A 24,368-nucleotide genomic window follows, 5' to 3' on the forward strand; every position below is an offset into this window, starting at 1 on the left:
GACATAGGAACTCAACACAGTCCTCCGATCGAGGGTGGCGCATTTCTAAAAAACCTACAAAGAAAAAGGCAACAAGGAAAACATAAAATACACAAAACATAACACCCTCACAAAAATCAGATGCACCACATAGGCTACTTTTTTCCCGCCTGGACTGCAGGCATATTAATCAGTGCCAGCAGATATCCGCTAGCCTACGTATTCCCCTGCCACAAAGTAAAATGACGATATTTGTTTTTTTACAACAACAAAAAAAACATTTAAGCCAAAAACTCTAAGAAAGTATACAAATAAAATATATTTATTTCAGGTGACATCTCTATACATGCAATCCTACTGATCTTCAAATTATGCCTGACAAACAATGGTACTGGAAACATAAGCACCTTCATCCAAGAACTGAAGAGGAGTTAGCTATATTCACCAGCTTCAACAAGCAACACAACTTGGATCCAAATCTATTGCCTAATACTTACAGGACTGTGCAAACTAATAACATAGTTTGCTACCGAGTGTTAGGTATGGGCATTTTGAACATACATAGAGCTCAAGTACTCAACAGCAAAATAATTTGAAATAAAAAACTTAGTTAATAAGTAACACATTTTAACTAATAGATCTATATTTACACATACCTTATTGCATAATGTGGCTCACTTGTAATTGACGTAACAGTCTGACACATTACTTCATAACAGAATAACAGCCTAACTTTAAATTAAGCTTGTAGGCAAACTGAGCAAAAATATTGCAAAACTAGTTTGCTAAAGTTGCTAAAACAGATTACCCAATTCTAGTTGGTCAAACAATCACTTATTCAGATTGCTGCCCCAATGGCTGTTCTCTTGCAGAAACTGCCAGTGCTGAAACCCAAAACACCCGGGGAAGGCTGAACATCCACAGCTTGAGGCAGCAGATCAAAGCAGCATCCATCAAAAATAAAAAAACTAATGTGGCCGCACGAAGGTAGGACACAAACTGCCTGATCCTGCCAGGGGCTCGGGAGGTTTGCTTCAGCTGGTTTCATTGGGCTAACAATATAGCCTATTTCTCCCAATTAAGCAATGGTTGCCCACAGGCTACTATTTTTTGTCCAGTGAGAAACAGGTCACTCCTCCAAGTTGCACTTCGCTGTACTACTGTGTACCAAGTAGTGTGTACACTAGGGGTGGAACGAATATTCACCAATCCACTTTACTGTTTGATTCTCGGATTGGTCTAGCATTTGGTTCTGGTTGCATTACAGAGGGAAAAATCAAACAGGGTTATAGGAGTGCATTATATTTAAATCTGTAATACTTTGTCTAAACATCAACAATAAAGAGCACTTATTGCAGAACACATTCTTGAACAATCGCAAAGGCTAATCCAGAGGACATACACTGCAAACAAGTCAAACTCTGTATACTTCTGCATATAGGCTACTCAAATTAAATATTATCCTACTTAAGAAATACGTATTCTCTAAAGCTGAAGAGAAGGTCAAAACCACAAGCTAAATGGTTGCATGAATATCGTGCTTCAGTACTGCAAACTGTTACATGTCTACTGTAGGGTATAAAATGGTTATTGGCTAGTCATTTTTCATGGTATTTTCATGTTTTACATCAAGTGAAGATGAAAGACCTAGTCAACAGGACCCAATTAAAAACAAAATCACATCATTACCATAACTTAACTCATCACTATGTGAACACAAAACTGTAATAAACAAAACCAAATAGTCTGAAAAAGTCCAGTTATAGCCAATAGGTACCCTTGGTTGCATGAATGTCAACAATAAACCAATTGGCTATATTTGGGAATTGGCTTTAAGCCAATAGCAGACAGAATAAAACAATATCAACTTCTGGCCGATGTCCTACATAACCCTTGGTCCTATAAATGGGCCATTGATTCACCCTGGAGTAATACAAAATTTTATTATTTTACCACAGCAGGGCAGCAAAGCCCATCAGTTCCCACCACAGAACAAGGCACAGTGGGGTGTTGGGAGATTCCATAAACAGGGGAAGATGCACACACGTATGCCCACTGACATAAGTGCAGCCTGCTGCTGCTTCCTTCCACCAAAATCCACTGGCTGAGGTTCGCAGTTTCTGCACCACAGCAATGTGCTGGGAAGCCCCAAACACCCAGCTGAAAAGAGTAGTCACAATTGCACCTTGAACGGCTATCATCCTGACAGAAATCCTCCCTTCCCGGCAAAGTTAGGCTAAATCATCACCCAGTGGGACTCCCAGTTCCAAACCACTATTTATATAGACAGTTTAACAATATATATTTTTTAACTATGCATATATATATATATATATATATATATATATATATATATATATTTAAAATATTTTAATTAGCATATTCCGAGCTGTTAGATAATAACCTTTAAGCAGTAATACTCATTTTGTGAGTGTTTGTTCATTTGAGTACTTCAGCCCTTTGTGCATCTGCAGAGTGACTGCCCTGAGATCCACTGTGCAACCTTGTGAGAATGACACATCTGAACTGAGTCACTGATTAAGGTCAAGGCTGTCTTCTCAATTCCTCTAGGGAGACCCTCCCTCCGCCTGTATGCAAGTCCCCATCTGGCTGGAAAACATGACAAAAGGGTAGGCTTCCTCAGTCTTTAATTAGTACTCACCACATGACACTGCTTACACTTGCAGAGCTTCAGAAAAGCTTTAATAATGCAAGAAAATGTTCTATCTTTGGGTGTGTTGAGTGAAAGGATGTATTTAGTGGAAACATGGACATGATTCTAAAATGCTGACTTCCTTTCACCCTCCCAAAAAATAATTGCTTCCTTTTGATGTTTAGTCAATGGCTTCAGAGATAGAAGTGATCCATAGAGCAACAGTTAGACCACAAAGTTAAAGAGGAAGAGTTTGCATAGATTTAGGGCCTTCATCCCATTTAGTCTGTTTAATGAGGAGTAACTTGCTTCTATATATGCCAATTAGTGATTTCCCATTTAACTATTAAAATGGCTGTGGGAGTGAAACAGCGGAGGGGTTAGCTTCTTCCACAGCCTGTTTCCTAGGCAGCCAGCAGCTACAAACAAATAACTTCTTTTAGCATGCTAGCTCACTTTGGCTTTGGATGGCCTACTTTGTATTACAAGCAATATTTTATAGTTGTGAAAAAAAGACATGGGCAATCAAGAATGTTTCTTTTTATAGTTAATCCATAATTAATTTAAAAGGTAGGTTTCAAAATATGGTTTGTTTTTAATTTTACCATTGTCCCAAAGATTTATTAGCACTCAAATGCCTCAGTAAAATAAACAATGCTGCGTTGTCTCTCTAAGCTGCAATTTATTTATTTGTTCTTCTGTTTGTTTTTTGGTCTACAGCAGCAGTCGGTCGTGACCCATGTATGGGTCAAGGGAGATATCGATTGGGTCATGAAATCATTATGAGTTACCCGGGATTTAAACCAAACAGCTCTCGCCAGAAGTCATTCATTTTCATTGAAGAGGCGACCCACTGCACAATTGCATATAATACTTGTCCTAGATGCTCATGCTTGGCTAGCAAGTTCTTGTTTAGCCTAGTGGTACAAAAATTATGGGACGGTCAGCCAAACCTAGGTCACGGGGGTTAGCCTATCTATTTGGTCATGGTATTTTGTAGTGTATAGCAGCATTGGAATGTAACTAGGCCTGAATGAAAAAAGTGTTTGTTTTCATGAATGCTATTCTGTGTTTCTACAAATAAATGCTAAATATAAAAAATAAAACTAGTTAAAACGCATTTTTATTGTTTGCATTTGACACTGTTTGACATTCATTCATGCATTTACGTGATCATATGAATGTCAAACAATGTCAATGCAAACAATAAAAATGCATTTTAACTAGTTTAACAATTAATTATCATTCATGAAAACGACATCAGTTTTGGCCACGAGAAGCATGGATTTATAGATTTTGGTCATCGCGGAAAAAGTTTGCACACCCGTAGTCTTGAGGATGCCCTAAAACCTTTTTGTTTTTGATTTTCATGTTTTTATATTTTACAATGTGCCAATTTGTTACACGTTATTTAAAATAAAAAAAGTAAAACTGTGCACGATTATGCATGATTAACTAATAAATTGCTAAGTGACTAGTGTTGACTGCAAAGAGACAACATGCAGTTTTGTCAAAGGACTATTTGTGTGGGTGTGTTGGGCTTGAACTAATATTGAACTCTAATAATTCAAATAATTAAGATTTATATTTCTAAAACTACTTTTTCTAAAATTTCCAAATATTTTAGACCAGAAAATAAAAGCATTTCCTTTTGAAGTAGAGTATGTCATCTCAATTCTAGAGTTTAAATGGCAGGCCACTTACTGATTGTTTAAAATATAAATCACCACGTGTCTCATGTTCATTATTGTACTTTCAAAAATATTCACTGAAAAGACAGCAATTTCATGAATATCCTCACTAAAACTCCATTTGATATTTTTAATTTCTTCATCTCTGCTGGTGCTTGCCAGTTGCCTAGCAACAGTACCATTACAACCATTCAGGAAGTGGTAATATGCACTGAAATTCTATAAAAACAAGCATAACTTCACTTGCAAATGTTCATTTTGGGTATGTTGAAATATGCATGGGAATGGCTGTGATGGTACATAAACACTGGAAGCATTAGAAAGGTGTACATCTTGTGAAAGCAAGCTGAAACTCAGCACATTCCTGGTCAAAGATGGACTGTTCAGGGTTTTTCCTGGCAAAAATGGCAACTAAAATTGTGGCTCAACCAATCCTTTAAGGCTGCACAGAAAAAGATAAAGATGGTCAGTCACCTTGAAATTCTCTATGAAGGAAAAACCCTGCACACACGCAGAGCTGAAAAATGAAAAATGGCTTCAGCTTGGAAAGCCAAATGCTGTGGCAGTGAAAGATGTGTTGAACGTGAACATAGACAGCCACCTCAGAGGGCAAATTTGGGGCCCAAAACGCCTCAGATTGGAGGCTGAAAGCACTACAAACAGGAGGCTGAAAGGTTTCTTGTTCCAGGCCTGCAGCGATGCGTGTTGGCCTGAGCTACACGACTGGATTCTGCTGCAGGCTCTTCGCTGACAGCCTGCTCCACACAGCTCTCCTGCTATTTCGACACAGTCTGCAAGCCTTACTGAAGCTATCCCTCATTCCTCATGACAACTGAAACTACGTGCAGAAGATCCTGATGACACGCTGTAAGAGCAGCTCTGAGGGCTGAGACATGGTATTATCTGTACATGCTGCAAATTCCAATGATCCACTGAATTTGAAGACTGCACCCCCATACCCTCCCATCTTTTTCTTGTACACTTGTCAGCATAGCACAACTGGGGTTTTGATGCAGCCCATGGTGCAGCAGAGGGCCTGAAACACCCCAGTTGTACTACACTGCAAAAAAAACAAACAAAAAAAAAAACACACAGCAGTACAGTGACTCAGGCTATGACATAACTCCTTTTCGTAAAACAAACAACAACGAAAGACTTAGGCAATTAAATTTAAAAACTCAGAAAAGTGAACCAAGAAAAATCATTCTTTACACATTCAATAGCTTTCTTTTTATTAACGTTGCACTGGAAACAATCCCTTCTCCAAATTTTAATAAATGCTTTCATGAATAGTAATGTTGGAGATCAAGAGCAAAAAGCCATTTAATGATAGGGAGTCTGCAGGAGCTGGTACATCATCTTTCGACTGTTCTGGTTGTTTGATAGAAGCACTCCTCTATCACATCCCCATTACAGGAGGCCATTCTGATTTAATTCACCCTGAGCAGGCACTTCAATTGAACACACCCACTGACTTCTTGGGTAAAATATTATATATTCATCTGAATTAATCTCTGAAAGGGCAAATGGGAAACCATTAGCCTCCAAGGCATTCTATTACAAAACAATAATGAGCATGGGGCTTAATGCACATTCATTTCAAACAGTGTGGAGACAAAGAAAACTCCCATCGACTAAAGGACCCAAATGCCACGCCTGATTCCAACTTCTTGGTGCTAAGCTTAAACTAAAATATCAAACCCAACAGGGTTTTATGCATACCCACCAAGAAATGGAAAAACAAAAGGCCCAAGTCATCATGATTATGAAGCAAGGGAGTTAGTCACACTAGTTAAGCTATCCATTGCTTAAGACGTTCCACTGTCCAATACAGTTCCCAGTTGCTGCCTTGGAGAAAATGCAGTTTGTTGGCCAGCACGAGAATAAACAGCATGCTTTCCACACCAAGAAGTGAGTTTTTAAAAATGTTGCATTCCACTGCAGACGATGGTCTCTTACACATGGCCCCCTGCTGCACAACTGGCTCGTTCTCCTGATGTCAGGGACGTCACTCACCAATTTCTACTGCTCAAGTCCAGAAATAATTTCAGAACATAGGGAACAGCCCACAGGCCCACCCCCAAGTGATTTGAGATGCATAATTCTGGCTTAGAACTTTCACTTCAACTGTCAAAAAAGAATTGCTCCTTGGGAAGTTTTGTTCAGGAGTACAGTTACAGAGCTATTTCTCACTGCACCTTAATGACAGAAAGAAAAGGACATTTAAGATGGATCCTCTCAAAGAACAACTCCTAAAATCACAAGCTCCTTCATCTAGGCATTTATTGAAGCTGTACAAAAAAAAGAGTTCACCAGCTAGCAAGCCTAAAGTAGGCAGTACACTTCGTAAGAAGTAGAACTTTTTGAGCATAACAAAGCAATGAGAACAACTGCAGAACAAAAAGACGTGGTGTTGTGTGTTCGTACGGTGCAGTGTGTGACGGCCTCCAGGGAGAACTTTTGGAAAACTTCTTTCTTGTTCTCCGACCTCCCCCTCTCAGCTATTAGTCCAAATATCACATGGTTGGTTACATCACGGTTGAGAGTTCAGAGGGCGGACTTCACATGCTAATGTACGGAGAGTCAACGCCAATCTCTCTTCTGAAGAGATGGGAATTCTGCGAGTTCCCGCATGTTTGATGAATGGTGCTACTCATTTCAGCAAGTCATCAAAACGCCTAGCACACATTCGGAAATAAGAGAAAGTGGACCCCCTTGTCTAAACTCCACATTTGCCGAAAGTATAGACAAAACTCTCCATTCTCCGTCCTACTCTGATTTATACAGGACACTACAGTGACATTTGCGATTTGATTGCGTCATAGTCTAGCTTTTCTCAATGGGGGCGGTAGAGAACCGGAAGTAAAACTCCACTGCCTTTGCCTACCTCCGCTCTTGGAACACGCAGCGTGAAAAGGGCCTATTGTATAGTTGTACAGTATAGAATTATTCTGGGTTTTTCCTACATTAAAATGTCTTGGGTGGGCTGCCTAAATGTTTTTTCAAGTCGTCCACAGGCGAAATTGTGCAAAAAAACAAAACAAAAAAAAAAACCTGTAAAACAAAGTGAAATGGCCCATGAATTTATTAGAACAATTCCCCTCATGAATAATATTGCATTTCAAGTTTAAAAATGTTTGAAATGCATGCCACTTGCTATCGACGTGATTTTCAACAAAAACCACCTACCTTCAAAATTTTTTGTGGTTCTTTATAGAGCAATTGTCGTTTATTTATGCCACTTTTAACACATAGCCTACTTATAGATCATTATGCCATGTCATTGGACATAATTCCATGAAAATATCCAAAAATATGTGCTAATGGTTCATACAAATACACAATCTCTTTACAATGGAATGAATCGTAAATGGTTTGGGATTTGGCAATTCTATGCAAATACCCAAATTATGCAATAATCCATGATGAAATTAAGTGGATTCTTCGATAATAAACTACAGTGTTTTTGCAGATTGTACAAATTGAAAAGAAAAAGAAAATTCAGAAAATCCTTTAATGTTTTGTAGGGTATAAGGAACACCAAAGACAAAAAGGATGGTGCAAGCGTTCTTTGAGTGAATTTATGAAAATAATTTAAATACAGTAAATTGGCACTTGTGTGGATTCATTAAGTTAATAGGTAAATAAATATTGTACCAAGTTTTCTGTGACAAAAATGAAACCCATCTCAAAATATATTGCAATTCAAAATACCACTATTCCTGTGGAATATGTAACGACTCAATAAATACTTATTGTTCCAATTTTTCATTTTTGTCATGTTTCATTTTTGGGAACCTACAACTCAATGCATGGTGATGGGCTCCTGAAGACTAGAACTTTATATTCCAAATAAAGCTAAATATATGGAGACAACGCAGCGAGTTGACGGTGGCAGTAAACCCTGACCGACCGTAGCTGCTGTCACACAAAATAACCACCTAAGCCCTATTTTGAGCCAAGAAAAACCGTTATTTTTTGACTGACCTTGGAGCCCATTTATTTTATTAAACCACTGAATGTTAGCATCCAAGTCCCAGTTAAGGGGTTAAATATGAGCAGTGCACATTATTCAACAATAACGGCTAAAAAGTTCCTAAATTAATCAAATGTATCAACTAGACCTGGCCTACATGTTTTTTTTAGACCTGCCATTAAAAGCATTGATATCAAAATCATGTCACATTACAATAAACAATACTGGGTCTTAGCTCACACAAATTACACAAGCTGTATTCCAAAGCAATGCTACCCAATGTTTCCTAAATTGTTTCAAGTAACTTGGCCCTGTGTTTTTTTTTTTTTCTTACCATCTGAATACATATGTCATATGACATATGTCATATTTGTAAATGGAAGTGTTTTTAATGGGCTATTCTACACAACAGACCTGGTATGTTGGTACAGAATATATAGGGCTAGCTAACATTAATATAGAAAAATGAGGAGTTTCAGGGGAGCACCAGTAACCTTGTTAAAAAGTATTGAAAAGTAGAAATGGCAGAGCAGTCCATTTAACACTTTTCAATCACTTTTTAAGAAAATCTCTATACCTGTCATGAAGAATCATCATCTTGAGCCAGTTTCAATTCGACTGGTAACGTTACCTACCAAACTGAATGACAAGCCAGTGCTCAATTTTGAAGCCATCTGAACGTTATACACTCAGTCGGTCAAGTCGTTAGCAAGGTTGATATTAAACTCTGCGAAAATGTTAATAGCAAAACTAAGTGTAGGTGTACAGTATTTTATTTGGATTCCAGAAAAATACATTTGTTTCCTGCAAAGATTACACAGTTGCAAAAGTAGGTTCAATTTTTGAGGAAATTACTAATTAACAAGAAAGCCAGTGAAACAACAAAGATTACTCTGAGCCCAAAGGGGGATTTTAAACCATGCCTGTCTCCCGTCTGTTGGTCCCACAGGCAATCATGCTGCCCAGGGAGCTACCAGTGAAGGAGCCGCCCGGCTGTAAATTTGAAAAGTCAAAAACGTGTGCACTTGTATACATCTCCATTTTGCATGTGTATCGAATTGCTGAACTCTCAGTGCAGTATATGAAGCGTTTTTCCACACTTTTTAAAAATGTTTTTCACACTTGCTTGTTTAGGCATGTCGGCAAAAAAATCAACTATAGTTAACTTGTGACATAAAAAGACAAAGCCTCTGTAATAATAACGTATTTATTATCTGGCATCACCAGATGCTGAAAAAAAATAGAAATAATCAGATTAATGCTTCATCCAAGATTAATCTTAATCTGTTGCTTAGATTTCTTTTAACTGAACCTACTGTAAACATTAAATAGCTAGCTACATCAATATCAGTGACTACTGGCTAAGTGCCAAGACCGTGCCTTCGTGATCACTGTGATGGCTGGAGAAGCAAAAAACACAAATACCAGCATGGTTTCTTGCTTAACCCTCACTACACTGACTGCAACGTCTGGGAACATTATATTTTTAATTCATCTTGTTTTGTTTTCAGTAATTATATGTATTATATTTATATACAATTTAACAGGGACAATGCACATTGATCAACACAGTTTTCACATTCATGTAGCTAAATGTGCTGAAGTTGGCTCGTTTTCATGTGTAGTACCTGGGCAGGTTAAAACATTAACTAAAAGCTAATGTAACTGTCTACCAACTAGCTAGCTAGATTAATGACATTATATGTTAGCCAAAATTTATACTATAATAACATTAGATTGATTAATGGAGAGTCAAAAAACAAAAACAAAAAAACAATGATAAATGCTCCTTACCTTCCGCGAAAAAGAAGTTAAATGAAAATCATTAATATTTCCTCCACTGTATATCGGTCAACTATGTGTTATTAGTTTAGACCAGAGGTGGGCAATAAGGGCCACATGCGTTTCTGCTCTTCATGAGAACTTCTGGCCTTAATTACTTAATTTGCCCTAACATTTATGCTATTTTAGATTTTTAGCAACATTTCTTGATAAACGCACAAATGACAACCGAAGACTGTTCTTGTGTCTCTATATGAAATTTTTTGCAGCGATCTAATCTACAAGTGAACCAGTGATTGTGTAGCCTATATAGCCCAATAGCTAATTTAGCCAGGGTAACTGGTGGGAAGAAAAACCTGGATACATACCAGCCCACCAGGAATTGCCCATGCCTGGTTTAAGAGTCATTCTCAAGAAGTATGACATATGAACATATTAATGATACCACATGAGGCATGGTCAAGAGTACCCTTCTGATTCAGTGATTGTTCTCATAACCAACGTGACCACAACTGTGTAACCGTTTTTCATTCTTGCACACAACTCAGCTCTAAACTTGGTGCAAAACAGAGATTTATCAGAGAAACAAACTGATTTATCCCTGAATCACTCCTTGTCTGACATCTGCTCTTGTTTGACCTGGGAAAGTGTTGTATTTTTTATCCTGATATTCATAACATTTTAAGGGCAAGAGGCACAATGCTTAATGAAGGAGTGGGGAGAACAGGTGAACACATATCACAACTACAAAAAATCTAACTAGTGTCTTTTAAAATAAAGCTTGAGTCAGTGTTCCAAATCGAGCCAATCCTCAAATCAAGACATTTGTTTTTGAATCTCTGGCAAGTCTAAAATCATTACATTTCACTCAAGTCTTGAGCTGAGAAAATTTGCAACTCAAATCCAAGTCAGATGACTCATGTTGTAGAATCCTGCTGTAAGGGCATGCATGGAATGCTATTCTCCTGTCTAGTATCAATGGAGTTTTCCATAATTCACTTTTATTAAAATAGACCTTATTGAAGCTTTCTGTTAACTATGGAGAATGTGGGTGACTGAATCTATAGCTATTTGCATTCAGATCTTGTTCCATTTTAATGCTCATCTTTTCACCAGTGATAATCGATGAGCTACAAACAATGAAGGCACAGCAATGAATTTTATTTTAAAAAACCTATATTTAAACTAGCCTGCTGGATTGATTGCTGAACAATCAAGATGATTGTGAAACAGATATCACTACTGAGACCTGATCCCTCTTACTTGACTTTATCAGATGTAGTACCAGATTACTTTTGTGCATACCAGGTGGGTCTCCAAGTGCCATTTCCAGCTTTGCAGTGTAACAATGTGCTGAGCACTGATTATCAAACCTGACTGCCAATCAAAGAGAGGCATTTATGCAATGCTCCACACCACATATTCTAAGCCCCTGAGAACAGAGGCTGCACACAGTGTCTTTCAGTAATTTTTCAGTAACACCACTGAAATGTGACACAATGCCTTATAGTAACCTATGTGTATATCTAGGTTATTCCTTTCTAAAATACTTCTAGCAGCTCATCTCAAATTACCATTTGAAATGGCCCAGATCATTTTTAGTTTTTTTCCCCAGACTCAAATATTCTGTTTTATCCTATTAAAAAACAGTGCAATGCACACTGCACAGTGACACTGTTACTGTCAAGAACACAAATAATTAAATGAATGTGACAGTCTTCAATTTTAATTTGCCAAGAGCAAGAAATAAGATTCCTCAGTTGACTGGTACTTCCATTGTTAGGGGTTTACATTTTCCTTTGTAGTGCTCAAATCAATCACATCCACATTGCAAACTTCACTCACATTCACAGATCTCCACACATAAAATGTGCAACCAGGACCATGGATGGGTTGTACATTATTATGAAACTATTCAAAATAGAAAGGATTAAAATGCTATACACAACACGAGAAGCCACATAACCACAGCTTAATTGCACTAAAAATCAACCCAATGGCCATGGAAAAACCAAGACTGGTGAATTGTTTACAATCCTCTGGATGCCTTTTCTCATTCTCTAATTGTGTTCAATTGAGCTAGTTAGCAAGCTTACTGCAGTTGGTTGGCATTAACTTACTAAGTGCATTACACTAGCAACCTATTGAGGTAACTCCATTACAGTGTTTCCCTTTAGCTGTAGTTGTGTTTCCTAATTTTAAGTTGTTCATTCCCAAACTTAAATAGACTAATATTGTTATTGTAAGCTAATACTAGATTATGGGAAGCTACTGTGGAAAATACTATACTATTATGAAAATCGTGAACTTCTAATGCCTATGACAAATCTAAATAGCCTCAGATTCCTGGACAAATGTGTCACATGATCCAGAATGCAATGAGTTCAGAAATCCAGTTAATGTGGAATGTGTCCCCTCTCTTCATATGCAACCACAATTAGTTTCTAAGCATATTAAGAGATTGGTCTCTGTAGTTGGGTTTTACATCAATCACCACAGTTCAGAAAGCTGACAGTCTTCTGCCCCTGTCTAACATTGTGATCGGTTCCACTATTACTCCCACAATACATAGTATTTGTACCAGGCCTTGATAAACAGTGATCTAACAATATGGTGAAGGACAGTGTGTGTACATGTCTGGGTTTTCAAATAAGGTTAACTGGAAACAGCTACTAGCACACTATAGTGGACACATCATAATGACAATGTCTCACAAACTGTTGGAATCAAAGATGAGCTTGTGAAGCATAACAACCCAATAAATGCTGGTAGTTTCGGGAGTACCTGTACCCAAAAACAGCTACTACCAAATTGTAATGGTTAAATTGGGCCTTTAGTTTAATTTAATTCACCTGGCTTTAGTTTAGTTTGGGCTGCACTTCAGAATAGAATTGAGAAAATTATCGTTTACATTACACAATATGCGCTAAAATGCGTATATTGGATGATTTAGGTGAGCTCCTTTCACCTTGCTAATGGTTTGGAAATGTGTTAGCCTAAATCTCAGTCCTAGTTCTTTCATGTATCAAAATGCATGCCTAAACTAAACAGTAAGCGGTGAAATTGGAGCAGGGTATCTTGTTTTCCTTCTAGGAGCAACTGTTCCGTGGAAAAATAAATTAATAGCAAAATGTATCCTCAAAACCGATCAACGTCACATTCTTTTCATGTAATGTTGTATCAAATACTAATGTAATTAAAACCGACGAGTCAAAAAATGTGATGCTGGGTAAGCGAATTGCTTTTTTATAATGAACATTTTCTGTCCGGTTACACGCATTTAATAATAAAATAGCTAGGATACAACAATCTGTCAATAATTCAAACGACGTGATGTACGAATGTCATTTAAGAGCTCGGTATTGGCCACTTCGTTAGCTATTATAAACTAGACATGACATAATAAAAACGTTGCCGAATACTAGATTACTAGCTAGGCAGCCTTGGTTAACTGGAAAGGGAGATCTAAGGAAACAAATAAATAGAACATAAAATCGGACTTAACACAGTCGATCGGGAGCTAGCTAGCTAGCTAACATATCGTTTCAATCAGTATTCCATTCAACGTTGTTTTGATGCATCAATCACACATCAACAAAGCCTTAATTGTTACGCTCATGTTGTGATCAACAGAAGATGCGACCAGTAGGTAAGCTTAAATAAATTAAATTTCAAAGGGATATTCGAGTATACATCCATTAGTATCATTTTCAAAGTAGTAACACCCTGTGAGCGAGCTAGTTAGCTTCATGGCATTTGGGGCCTTGATTGAATTCCTTCTCATTCCTACGCTATGCAGAGTCATGTTTCAAATCCACGGGCAGTCATGGCTTCCACGTTAAAAAATAAAGCATACCCAGCAAGCATTTTCATTTCAGAGCGCATTATGAAATTAAATATTATGCACTCCACTCATACCGTACCTTTTTGATGTTATAGATGCGGGTCAGCATCCCGATTCCCCTGTCATTTAGGATGGTCAGTTTCTCCGCCAGCTTTTGCTGGCTCGGTTGCAGCACCCCTCGCGACATGCTGCCTCTTAGTGTTATACAAATCTATACACGCCGTAAAACTATCCTATGTAGTGTTTTTCACCTCAATATTATAGCCCGTATGTTTTAGTGTTACAATCTGCCCATATTACGGGTAAACAACGACGCTAAACCCCAACACTCCGCTCTATCGTGCCCCTGTTTTCTCTAGGTGTTGCCCAGACTCTCAGAACGAGGCTGTTTCCTGCAACACCGACGCAGGCCACGTGACACGAATCCCCCCACTAATATATTTCCGCATTGCAATGTAACATGATTTGCAGTTGGATCGGTCGTGAGTTTGCTATAGCTATGTTAAATGAACACGTTTCTTGTCTTTGTGTAGGACAGATTTCTGGAGGACTAAGTTATTTGTGCATGGCCCTTTCTTTCTGGGTGACTGGATAGTGTTTGACCTCCACCCGTAAAACGACCATTCTTTTTCTTTCAGCTTGTTTGTTCAGGCAAACAGCTTAGCTGCCCGGGCAGGCAGGAAGGTTCGAAAGACAAACCTTTTGGAAGTAAACGCGAGATTTAATTGTGTTGCGGCGAATCTGCACACATGTGCTGTGACTGAGGCTGCATGGATGAGTATTATAGATATGATATAGAGAGAATAAGTAGAATGAGAGATGATGAGTCCTAATTTACGGAAGTGAGACGGAGATCAGAGCTAGCAACAATTAGACTTCCAGTATAAAAGTTCCGGTCAAAACTTCCAGTGAGTTTCTATCAAAATACAAGCACAGAATTAACGTTGATAGCTTTAATTAGTCCCGAAGAATGACATTACAGTAACCACGGTTTTTGAGCTTTGCTAGAGACTTACCTTTTATCTAGAAACATTTCAGATACAATTTGTACACAATCGCTAGCTACTTGCTTCTATCTTTTGTTAGCTATTTGGCTGGTTTAAATTACTAGCTACTCCCTTGCTAATTGGCTGGTTTAAATTACTAGCTTGCTGTTAGGGTGGTTTAAATTGAGCCTGGAATATTACTTTGTATTTTTTAAAAATTATGCAATAATTTATTTGAAATCACGTTCCCAGCAATTGGTGTTGTAGTGTATCCCGGCCATGCATTGCTATAAACTGTCAATTCAGTACTGGCTCGTTTGCATACCAGATTACTGCTAAAACTAAAAATTGCTACCAAATGAAAAGGGGTATACATTTACTCTACAGACCCATATCTTCAAGATTATGCAATATTTTTTTGAAATCACGTTCCCAGCAATTGTTGCTGGTGTTTTAGTGTAGCCCCACCATACACTCTCAGTTCAGTACTGGCTCATTTGCCTACCAGATTACTGCCAAAAAAAAAAATTGTTACCAAATGAAAGGGGGTATACATTTACTCTACAGATCCATACCTATAATATTATGTAGTCATTTCTGTGAAATCACATTCCCAGCAATTATTGCTGGTGTTTTAGTGTAGGCCGGCCATGCATTGCCATACACTCTCAGTTCAGTACTGGATCATTGGGCAGCAGAATTAATTGGTATCTGCTTGCTTTTGTTGTCACTACCTGGCTCAAGGGCCATGGCAAAAAGGGAGACACACACTGATGCATTTGAAAAGCAAATTCACATTTATTTGAAATAACCTAATTATACCAAAAACAAGACAAACATGGGGTGTGAAATTCAGCATTATCAGTAGTGTAGGTGACTGGATGTATGAAAAGTATGCTGAAGCAATGTTGTATGGTGTAAAACCAAAAACACAGCCAACACCAAAAGAGAAACCAAACAGTGGGCAGAGAGCTCTCAATCAAACTGGAGACAGGCATCTTCTCTCTGGGAGCCCTGAACACAGGGGCTCCCAATTGCACCAATGACCCTCTGCTCTGCACTTCAGGCACCTGTGAACAATACCACAACGAGCAGCACGGGCAGCAGAGTAGGGGGTCCTCACAGTGTTCAGCCTAAATTAAATCCCTGTGTAGAAAAAAATTATAAAATAAAATAAAATGGTTTTTTTTTTTTCCTTTCAGTTCCAGTTGTGATAAGCTGTTATTAATGCTAAGGTCAGAAAATTGAAGCATTGAGACACTGAAGCTTCGGTGGATGCGTACTAGTGTTTATATGTAAGCACATCCCTTTTGTTTTGTTCATAATGGTGTTAATGTAGAAGCGCACCTGTTGGTCTGATTTGTATAGCCATCAGCTTGTGTGGAGGTGTGGGGTGTGGCAGCAGTGGGGTGGAGGGGATCTATGGCTGAGAAGACAATAGTGGTGTCATGTGCCAAAGACACCGCTGCCTCTAGGCCAGTGGTTTTCAAAGTGGGGGCTGCCAGGGGGCCTCAGCAAATTGGAAGGAAGATGAGGGGAAAATGCTAAAAAATAATAATAATAATAATTGAAAAATAAAATTGAATTAATATTATTATTATGTGTATTATTATAAAATAATTAATAATAATATATAACATATCAAAATCGTATTTGCCATGCCAATCTTTCTAATTGCCTGCCAGTCAAAACATCATTCATCACATACTGTCAGTGTTGACCTGGTGACGGTCTGCGCCTGCCACGAAGCTGCTCTGCTCCTGAAATTTAGCTAGCTAGCTAGCTTGCTAGCTTCTATCTAGCTTGTGCTAACTCACAAAAATGGACAAGTTTTTGAAAAGGAAAAGACTTGACGAGCAGACCAACAGCCCAGCTGCAAAAAATCCGAAGAACTCCTGGCTAAGTAAAACTCGCAAGTATGAGGCAGCATACATAAAGTATGGATTTACCGCCACACGTAAGAATGGCTATGAGTAGGGGGAGGCAAAACGGAGCTTTAGAATGTCGCCAGCAGTGTATGCGCGTGAACTCGACAATACATTTTTCACAGGAAAGGTAGTTTGTTGCCTTATTTTAGGTCATTACAGTGGTGATAGAAGTGACAAGAATTAAGTGGTATTGTGCTGTTACCCTTTATTGATCGTCGTACAAGGTTAATGTGAAGTAACTAGCACAATCTGACAGCACTAACGCATAAAAATGTACTTTGAATTGTACTTGCTCGATCGAACGGTAAATGTGAAAAACACACCCTGTCATCAATAGGCTTCAGAAGTCTGACGTAATGCAGAGCAAAAACCTTGCCCATATATGGAATTCCGGGGAAATTTCTCTATGAAAAAAATGAATGGATTTTCACATAACCATCCCTGTCACAGTCTGTGATTTAAGCTGGCGTTTAAAACCTGGACGTTTTTATCCGGACACATTTCTCTGTTAAATGGCACTGGATCCGCTGAATTCCGATGTCGTTTTTCAATTGAAACTATTATTTTTCTAACAAAAAGCTAACACAGCTGCGCATGTTACAGCTCTTGCGGTTCCCTGGCAACGTTTGTGAAGCACAAGTAGCCTAGTTATATTAAGATGTTTACAACAATATATACATCTGTAAAAAGTTTAAAAATGTATAATTTATTACACTAACGGGAAACAACGGGAAGAAAAAGGTTTTTGCGCGTGTATCGAAACAGCTGTGTGTGTGATGTTGTAATTGTGCGACGGGTCATCTTGAGTGGCTAACCCCACTTAGCCGTTAGCAATTGTTTTTTTAAAATGACACAGAATTTTTTTAGATGATAAAAAATGGGTAAAAAGCATTATTTTTATGCCTCCGTGACAGCACAGCTGTGCCTGGAGGCACTATGTTTTCTGGTTGTCCGTCCCGATTCTCGTGAATGCGATATCTCAGGCACGCCTTGGGGGAATTTCTTCAAATTTGGCACAAACGTCCACTTGGACTCAAGGATGAACTGATTATATTTTAGTGGTCAAAGGTCAAGGTCACTGTGACCTCACAAAACACGTTTTTGCCTTGAGGGAATATAAAACACGTTTTTGCCTAGAGGGAATTTCTACAAAATTTGGCACAAACGTCCACTTGGACTCAAGGATGAATTAATTAGATTTTGGTGGTCAAAGGTCACTGTGACCTCAAAAAACATGTTTTTGGCCATAACTCAAGAATTCATATGCTAATTATGACAAAGTTTCACACAAATGTCTAATAGGATAAAATGACATTTTGTATCCAAACCAGCTACTGGTTGCTGGAGGCATACAACTGCGAGACGGTATTTCTAGTTTCATATACAAAAAAAGTCCAAATGTCATAATTTATTTTAAAAGAATTCAGAAATCGACATTCATTTGTCCCATAGGGGCGTCTATTTTTTGAACCGGAAGTCTCGAAAATGCTAACGAACCTGGAGGGAATGACGACACGACTTCTGAGGCCTACAGATCAGAACCCCATAAATGTAAACAATCGAATGTTCACTGAAATCTATCGGTTTTCGGTGCTGTCGGAGTCCCAATATTATCATTGATGGAATTTTGGGAAAGTGCGAGCTAAAAGGCCACATATATCACATTAATATTTCATATATGTACAATCGCTGTTAACAATACGTTAATTTTAGGCTAAACTGATATTTTAATCACAATATTTATGTTAATTTCCGGAAATACATTTTTCGATTGTCCTCTCTACTATGAGTGCCCCAAATGCGTTCTGTGCCGCGAGCCCCTCACAAATGAGTGTTTAAAACCAGCGTCACTTGAAACAAAAGCACCTGGCAGAGGCCGAAAAAACAGTCGACTTTTTCAAACGAATGTTGTTAAACTAAACTGACAAACAATGCTTATAATGGAATCTAATGGAATGATTAAAGATTTGAAATACAAATGTAATTATTATTGCATTAATAAAGTAAGGAAATATATTCAGAAGTTGTTGTTTTTTAATATTTGCCGTACATTTGGCTGAAAAGTGAAAGTCTTCTAGCTGACATAGGACACAGGCAGGCTGCATCCGGGTAAAAACATGACCTATATAGGTAAATAACCTGACCTACCACGAACACTGCCAATTGTGCTCGTAGGAACGTCTAACCAAGCCAGAGGTACCGCTGCCGGGGATTGAACCCAGGTTTCTGCGGTGGTAGGCAAGTGCTTATACCTCTACACTACCCAGACGGACAATAATTATGCATTTTCATACAAGATTAGCGAGTCTTTTATAATTAACATGGAATAACTTAAGTCAAAGTAGAAGCAGAGTTGCTGAAGCATATACAATTTGCAATGTTCTAAAAAGACTTGTTTGGTTTTGTCATGAGATTATACCACAAACCAAACAATAAAACATTTCAGCCACTATAATAAAAGTAATTGATGGTAAATGGACTGCATTTATATAGCGCTTTTATCCAAAGCGCTTTACAATTGATGCCTCTCATTCGCCAGAGCAGTTAGGGGTCTTGCGTCTTGCTCAAGGACACTTCGACATGCCCAGGGCGGGGTTTGAACCGGCAACCCTCCGACTGCCAGACAATCGGTCTTACCTCCTGAGCTATGTCGCCCCTATAATTGCTTCCAATAAAAACTGAAATAAAGTGAGGGTCTTACCTGAAATAATGCAGTGATCCTGGTGTTCCAGGAGTTTTTCACTCCTGCAGTAAATTCAACTGAAAAAATGAAAGTTTCATTTTTTTGTCAAACTAGAAGGGGGGGGGGGGGCATAAACAATGTGGAAATACTGCCTTCACCTCCTAATAAAATTACATTTACATCAACCTTCACAAGATTCACAAGGTCACGTCAAGTTTCATCTTCTCTGATACATTTAGTTTATATTTCAGGCTGCACCTCTTCTAGTTAAAAAAGTCTGAGTACATGTTTTTAACTCCAAAACCAGGCTTGGTGTGAAGTTATTTCTGAATGGCCAAATAGGTTTAAGAGCATATTCATTTTAGCACCAGGTAGCATGCCATTTTTCTTGTCACTTATTTACTGGTTCCCTGCTGGTAATATAATTTTGAGTCACACTCTGTTTGACTCTCATTGGTTCTGTTGGATTGGTGCTGTCCTGCATGGCATTAGTTGGTGTTAGTTGGCTCCCCAGACTCAGGAGCCGCTGGTCAAGGGGCTTTTTTCCCTGGATTCAGCTTGTATCATTTCAAGACCTTGTAATGGTGTAGGGAGGAGGGGGGAGGCATTTTAGGTCCTTCCAGAATGTAATGGATCTTTTTAAAATGTAAAAAAGTAGTGGACACTGCTGTGCTCTATGTTGTTTGGTGTTTTTGTGTGTACATGGATGATGTTCTTTCAGGATTCTGAATGTAGGGTTCCTTTCGGGTGCTCACCGTATTGCCATATTTTGCAATTCACTAAATTACTGTGTGACAAACACGCCTGCCACAGGCCACCGAAGTGGCTTTCCAAAGGGCCCTCCAGCACAGAGACACAGGGAGAAGATGTTCAAATAGTCCACATTTATTTACAAGGTTTGGCAAGATGTTACTGCCAAGGAGCAGATGTTAAAACGCTGTCATGACAGAGGCTCTCTTGTGTGGGTGGGGATGGCAGATTTAAACTGTGCGCACTGATTACCTCACTACGCACAGGTGCAGCCACTCCTGTTCCTGGGTCCAATTAGCCTGGCCAATTATCTAATTCTTAACCAATTATCCAATTGGCCAGGTCTAATTAGCTTGACCCAGGGCAGGTGTGGCTGCTTAAACCAGCCATCCCCACACCACATACTGATTTGAACATTTTGAGCCAAATCATAACTGATGCCTCTTTTAATTTGCCTCTTAATGGCATAAATGCCCTGCTAGTCTTACCTTTCAGTAAATTCATGGTTCTGTATGGAGCTCATCTTTAATCCTGGTATGCGTAAATTGTAGTGTATTGTATATTTCTAAAGTTTACTGCATTGGCCCAGGTCTTGCAGAATTGCTCCAACAATTATTGATTCAGCTGCAGTCTCTGTTGGGTGAGTGACAGCAGAACAAGATCATCTGGATAAAGCAAGACTAGAATTTCCTTATGAAGTAAAGAAAGATTAGATTAGAGACTGTTGAATGTTCCAATATCTATATTAATGAAACAGTCAAATGGCCATTTCATTCATTTAAATGTTCAAAAAGTGCCACCCTGTTTCACTGCCCATCTATCCCCATCTATCACGCCCCAGAGTGACTTTTTCAGTCTTAACTGCATTTTAGACTGCATTTCCTGTGCACATTGATTTAATTATATCATACATGTTACCATCATTATCTGTAAATGTCTACTCTCAGCCATCTTGCCAAATTTAATCATACGCTTCATGAAAATCAATAAAATAGAACTTTTCTTGTTTTGGTTGATATGTATAATTATTAGGGCATACTGGGTGTAAATATGGTCACCTGTGATTTGCTAAAAAGCCAATCTGAATTTTAGATATTGAGTTTGTTAAGCATGTGCAGAAGTCTTGTGTCTATAACACACACACATGCACACACACACGCAAACACACAGGCGCGCACACACACACACACACACACACACATCTAGAGTCATTTCCTCTCAAACACTTCTGATTTTAAAAGGTATTCCCATAGCTTGGGGCCTCATAAGTATAATTCCATGATGAATTCCATTTCCTGTCTACATCATTATCTATTACATATAAAGTTGAATAAAGCTGGAATGACATAGTTAATGTTCTTGTTTATTTCAACCATTATGATTTACGTCTGTCCCTGTCACATTAGAGAGAATTCCCCCAGATCTCATAACTGAGGTAGAGGATAAATACAGACACTCATTGTCCACCCAGGTTTAGACCAAATTTAAATGGATGTGGAAATTAAATTAAATTTATGGAAAATCTGAAAAGGCTACATACTCATCAGCAGAACCCTGCAAACCTGAAGGATCACATTTATAACTTGATCACTGGCCATCACAGACAGATAAAGAATATAACGACAGACTTTTCAGAAATTAGCTTTACGTTTGTAGAGACACTAGAATCCATCTTTGCCCAAGCATTTAATGAATATAATCCTGAGCCATTACAATACAGGCATTTAGCAGAGGCTCTTATCCAGAGCGACTTACAACTTTTTACATAGCATTGACATTGCATCCATTTATACTGCTGGATATATACTGAAGCAATTCAGGTTAAGTACCTTGCTCAAGGGTACAACAGCAGTGTCCTACCCAGGAATCAAACCTGTGACCTTTAGGTTACAAGGCCAGCTCCTTACCTATTATACTACATGCCCGCATCAACTATGCATTTGCACAATCAATATATTGTGCTGAGCCGGGTTATTTAACAGATATTAGGACCAAAGCCTGAAATTCCACTCCAACATCTGTAACGAGTGAGAAGCACTCACCCAAGGTTCGATTTGAACCCGTGCCTGCAAAGACAAATGCATTATGTCAGCTAAACGCGAATTTGCCCCTAGCTACGGGCAATTATGTTGAATTTGTGGGTTACGTCACCAGGGAGTGCTGTCTCAGTAACATGCTAGAAGGCTTTTACAGCACCTCACCATGCTTACAAGCTATCTAGCTGAGCTACACCCGTTAAACATGCAGGAAAGTTCCCAGGTACTTAACCTGAATTGATTCAGTATGTATGTCCAGCTGTATAAATGGATGCTATGTAAAAAGTCTCTCTAGATTAGAGGATCTTCTAAATGTAATCTAATCAGATCCCTTTTCAATCATCTACTCTTCAGTATCCTGTTGGGCTGGTTGTAAGGTGAGGTTGAGAGTCAGTAAGGCAATGTCATTCAGCAGTCACCAATGGGACAAGTTGGATACGGTATGGAGATCCCTCTGTAACCTTTTGTTTTAATGTACCTCTTGAACTCCAGACCAGTAGGAGTCAGCAAAGTAAAATCATCAAAAATCCAGAGTCAATTCAAATTTTATTCAAATGTACAACCACATATTCTTTTCACTTTGCAAACAATGCTCCTTTTCACTTTGCTCCTAAAGCAGGGCTGTGTCCATAGCTGCGGGAAGTAGGGGTGCTGAGGGTGCACCCCCGCCCCCAGGTTCAGCACCCCCCCCCCCCCCCCGCCCCCAGGTGCCAGGGTGGGATACGGGAGTAAAAAAAACACATTGCATATTGCATATCTAAGAGAAATAAATATATTTATTTTAAACTGTACAATGACAAATCTTTTTATTTTATTTTTATTATTATCGCGAGTGGTGAGCGTGACTGTTTCCGGTCATTGGCTATGACTAGCATCAAGGTGAAGAAACTCTCACAAAAAACTCGCGCGAGCTTGCTGCTGTTACAATGGACCTGTGCTAAACTTCTGTAATTCATCCATGGTGCTACCTTCAATAATACATCCATGGTGCTACGCACGCAGTTTAGCTAACCTTAGTTACTCTTATACGTGATGGCAAAACACCCAAAATCCACAGAACATTTATTCATAAAAAACAAAACAAAAAGGTGAAACCGGGAACCAGCTGTTGTGAGTAACGTTGCATCTACTTCGGTCCAAAGAATTAGCAACAATACAATGCCATTGTCGATGCTACTTCAAGCACAGAGGATAGCAGCACAGCCAACGTTAGCTGCAATGATTCTGCAGACTACAATGACAGACACGCGTCTCAAACCTGGCAATCCTTCAGATTGAAAAGGCCCATATACACTGCCTGGCCAAAAAAAAAGTCGCTGTTTGGATTTTTTTGGACAGTGCCCACTGTACAAGCCTCTGGAGGCAGTGTTATGATCTGGGGTTGCTTCAATTGGTCAGGTCTAGGCTCAGCAACGTTATGTGGCAATAAAATGAACTTAGCTGAGTACCTGAATGTACTGAATGACCAGGTTATCCCATCAATGGATTTTTTCTTCCCTGATGGCACGTGCATATTCCAGGACGACAATGCCAATATTCATCGGGCTCAAATTATGAAAGAGTGGGTCTGGGAGCATGAGGAATCATTTTTACACATGAATTGGCCACCTGACCTTAACCCCATTGAAAGTCTTTGGGATGTGCTGGAGAAGACTTTACGGAGTGGTTCAACTCTCCCGTCATCAATGCAAGATCTCGGCCCAAAATGAATGCAATTCTGGATGGAAATAAATGTTGTGACGTTGCATAAGGTTGTCGAAACAATGCCACGACGAATGCGCGCTGTAATCAAAGCTAAAGGCGGTCCAATGAAATATTAGAGTGTTTGACTTTTTTTTTGGCCAGGCAGTATACGATCAACATCAAAAGTAATTCAAAAGTATGCAGCAACTCGGGTCGGCCGAGTCGACAGCGCAGCACCCCCTACTCAAAACATGTTCCCACGGCCTCCTACCTTCTGTATCCTCAAAATACATACCGTTTACTAAGCATAATGCACACTTTGTTAGTGCATATGTTTTAGTTCTCAATGGACAGTATGCAAAAAATATCCTCAATAC

At 38.9% G+C, this 24,368-nt stretch overlaps 1 protein-coding gene across 4 annotated transcripts in view; it reads right to left on the bottom strand.

The window, feature by feature from the left end:
- nckap1 (NCK-associated protein 1) overlaps positions 1 to 14,340 on the bottom strand; it is a 42,356-nt gene extending 28,016 nt beyond the window's left edge. For 2 of the 4 annotated variants that reach the window (XM_035411591.1, XM_035411590.1), the window contains exon 1: positions 14,005 to 14,319. In XM_035411591.1, the coding sequence (XP_035267482.1) occupies positions 14,005 to 14,112 (108 nt within the window). In that variant the 5' untranslated portion in view covers positions 14,113 to 14,319. Of the gene's footprint in view, positions 1 to 14,004 lie in introns of all 4 variants that reach the window. The other 2 variants (XM_035411593.1, XM_035411592.1) reach the window with 2 other exon arrangements.
- Positions 14,341 to 24,368: the final 10,028 nt, after the last annotated feature.

The sequence above is a fragment of the Anguilla anguilla genome, chromosome 3 (genome assembly GCF_013347855.1).
Source record: "Anguilla anguilla isolate fAngAng1 chromosome 3, fAngAng1.pri, whole genome shotgun sequence".
In the NCBI taxonomy this organism is placed as follows: Eukaryota; Metazoa; Chordata; class Actinopteri; order Anguilliformes; family Anguillidae; genus Anguilla; species Anguilla anguilla.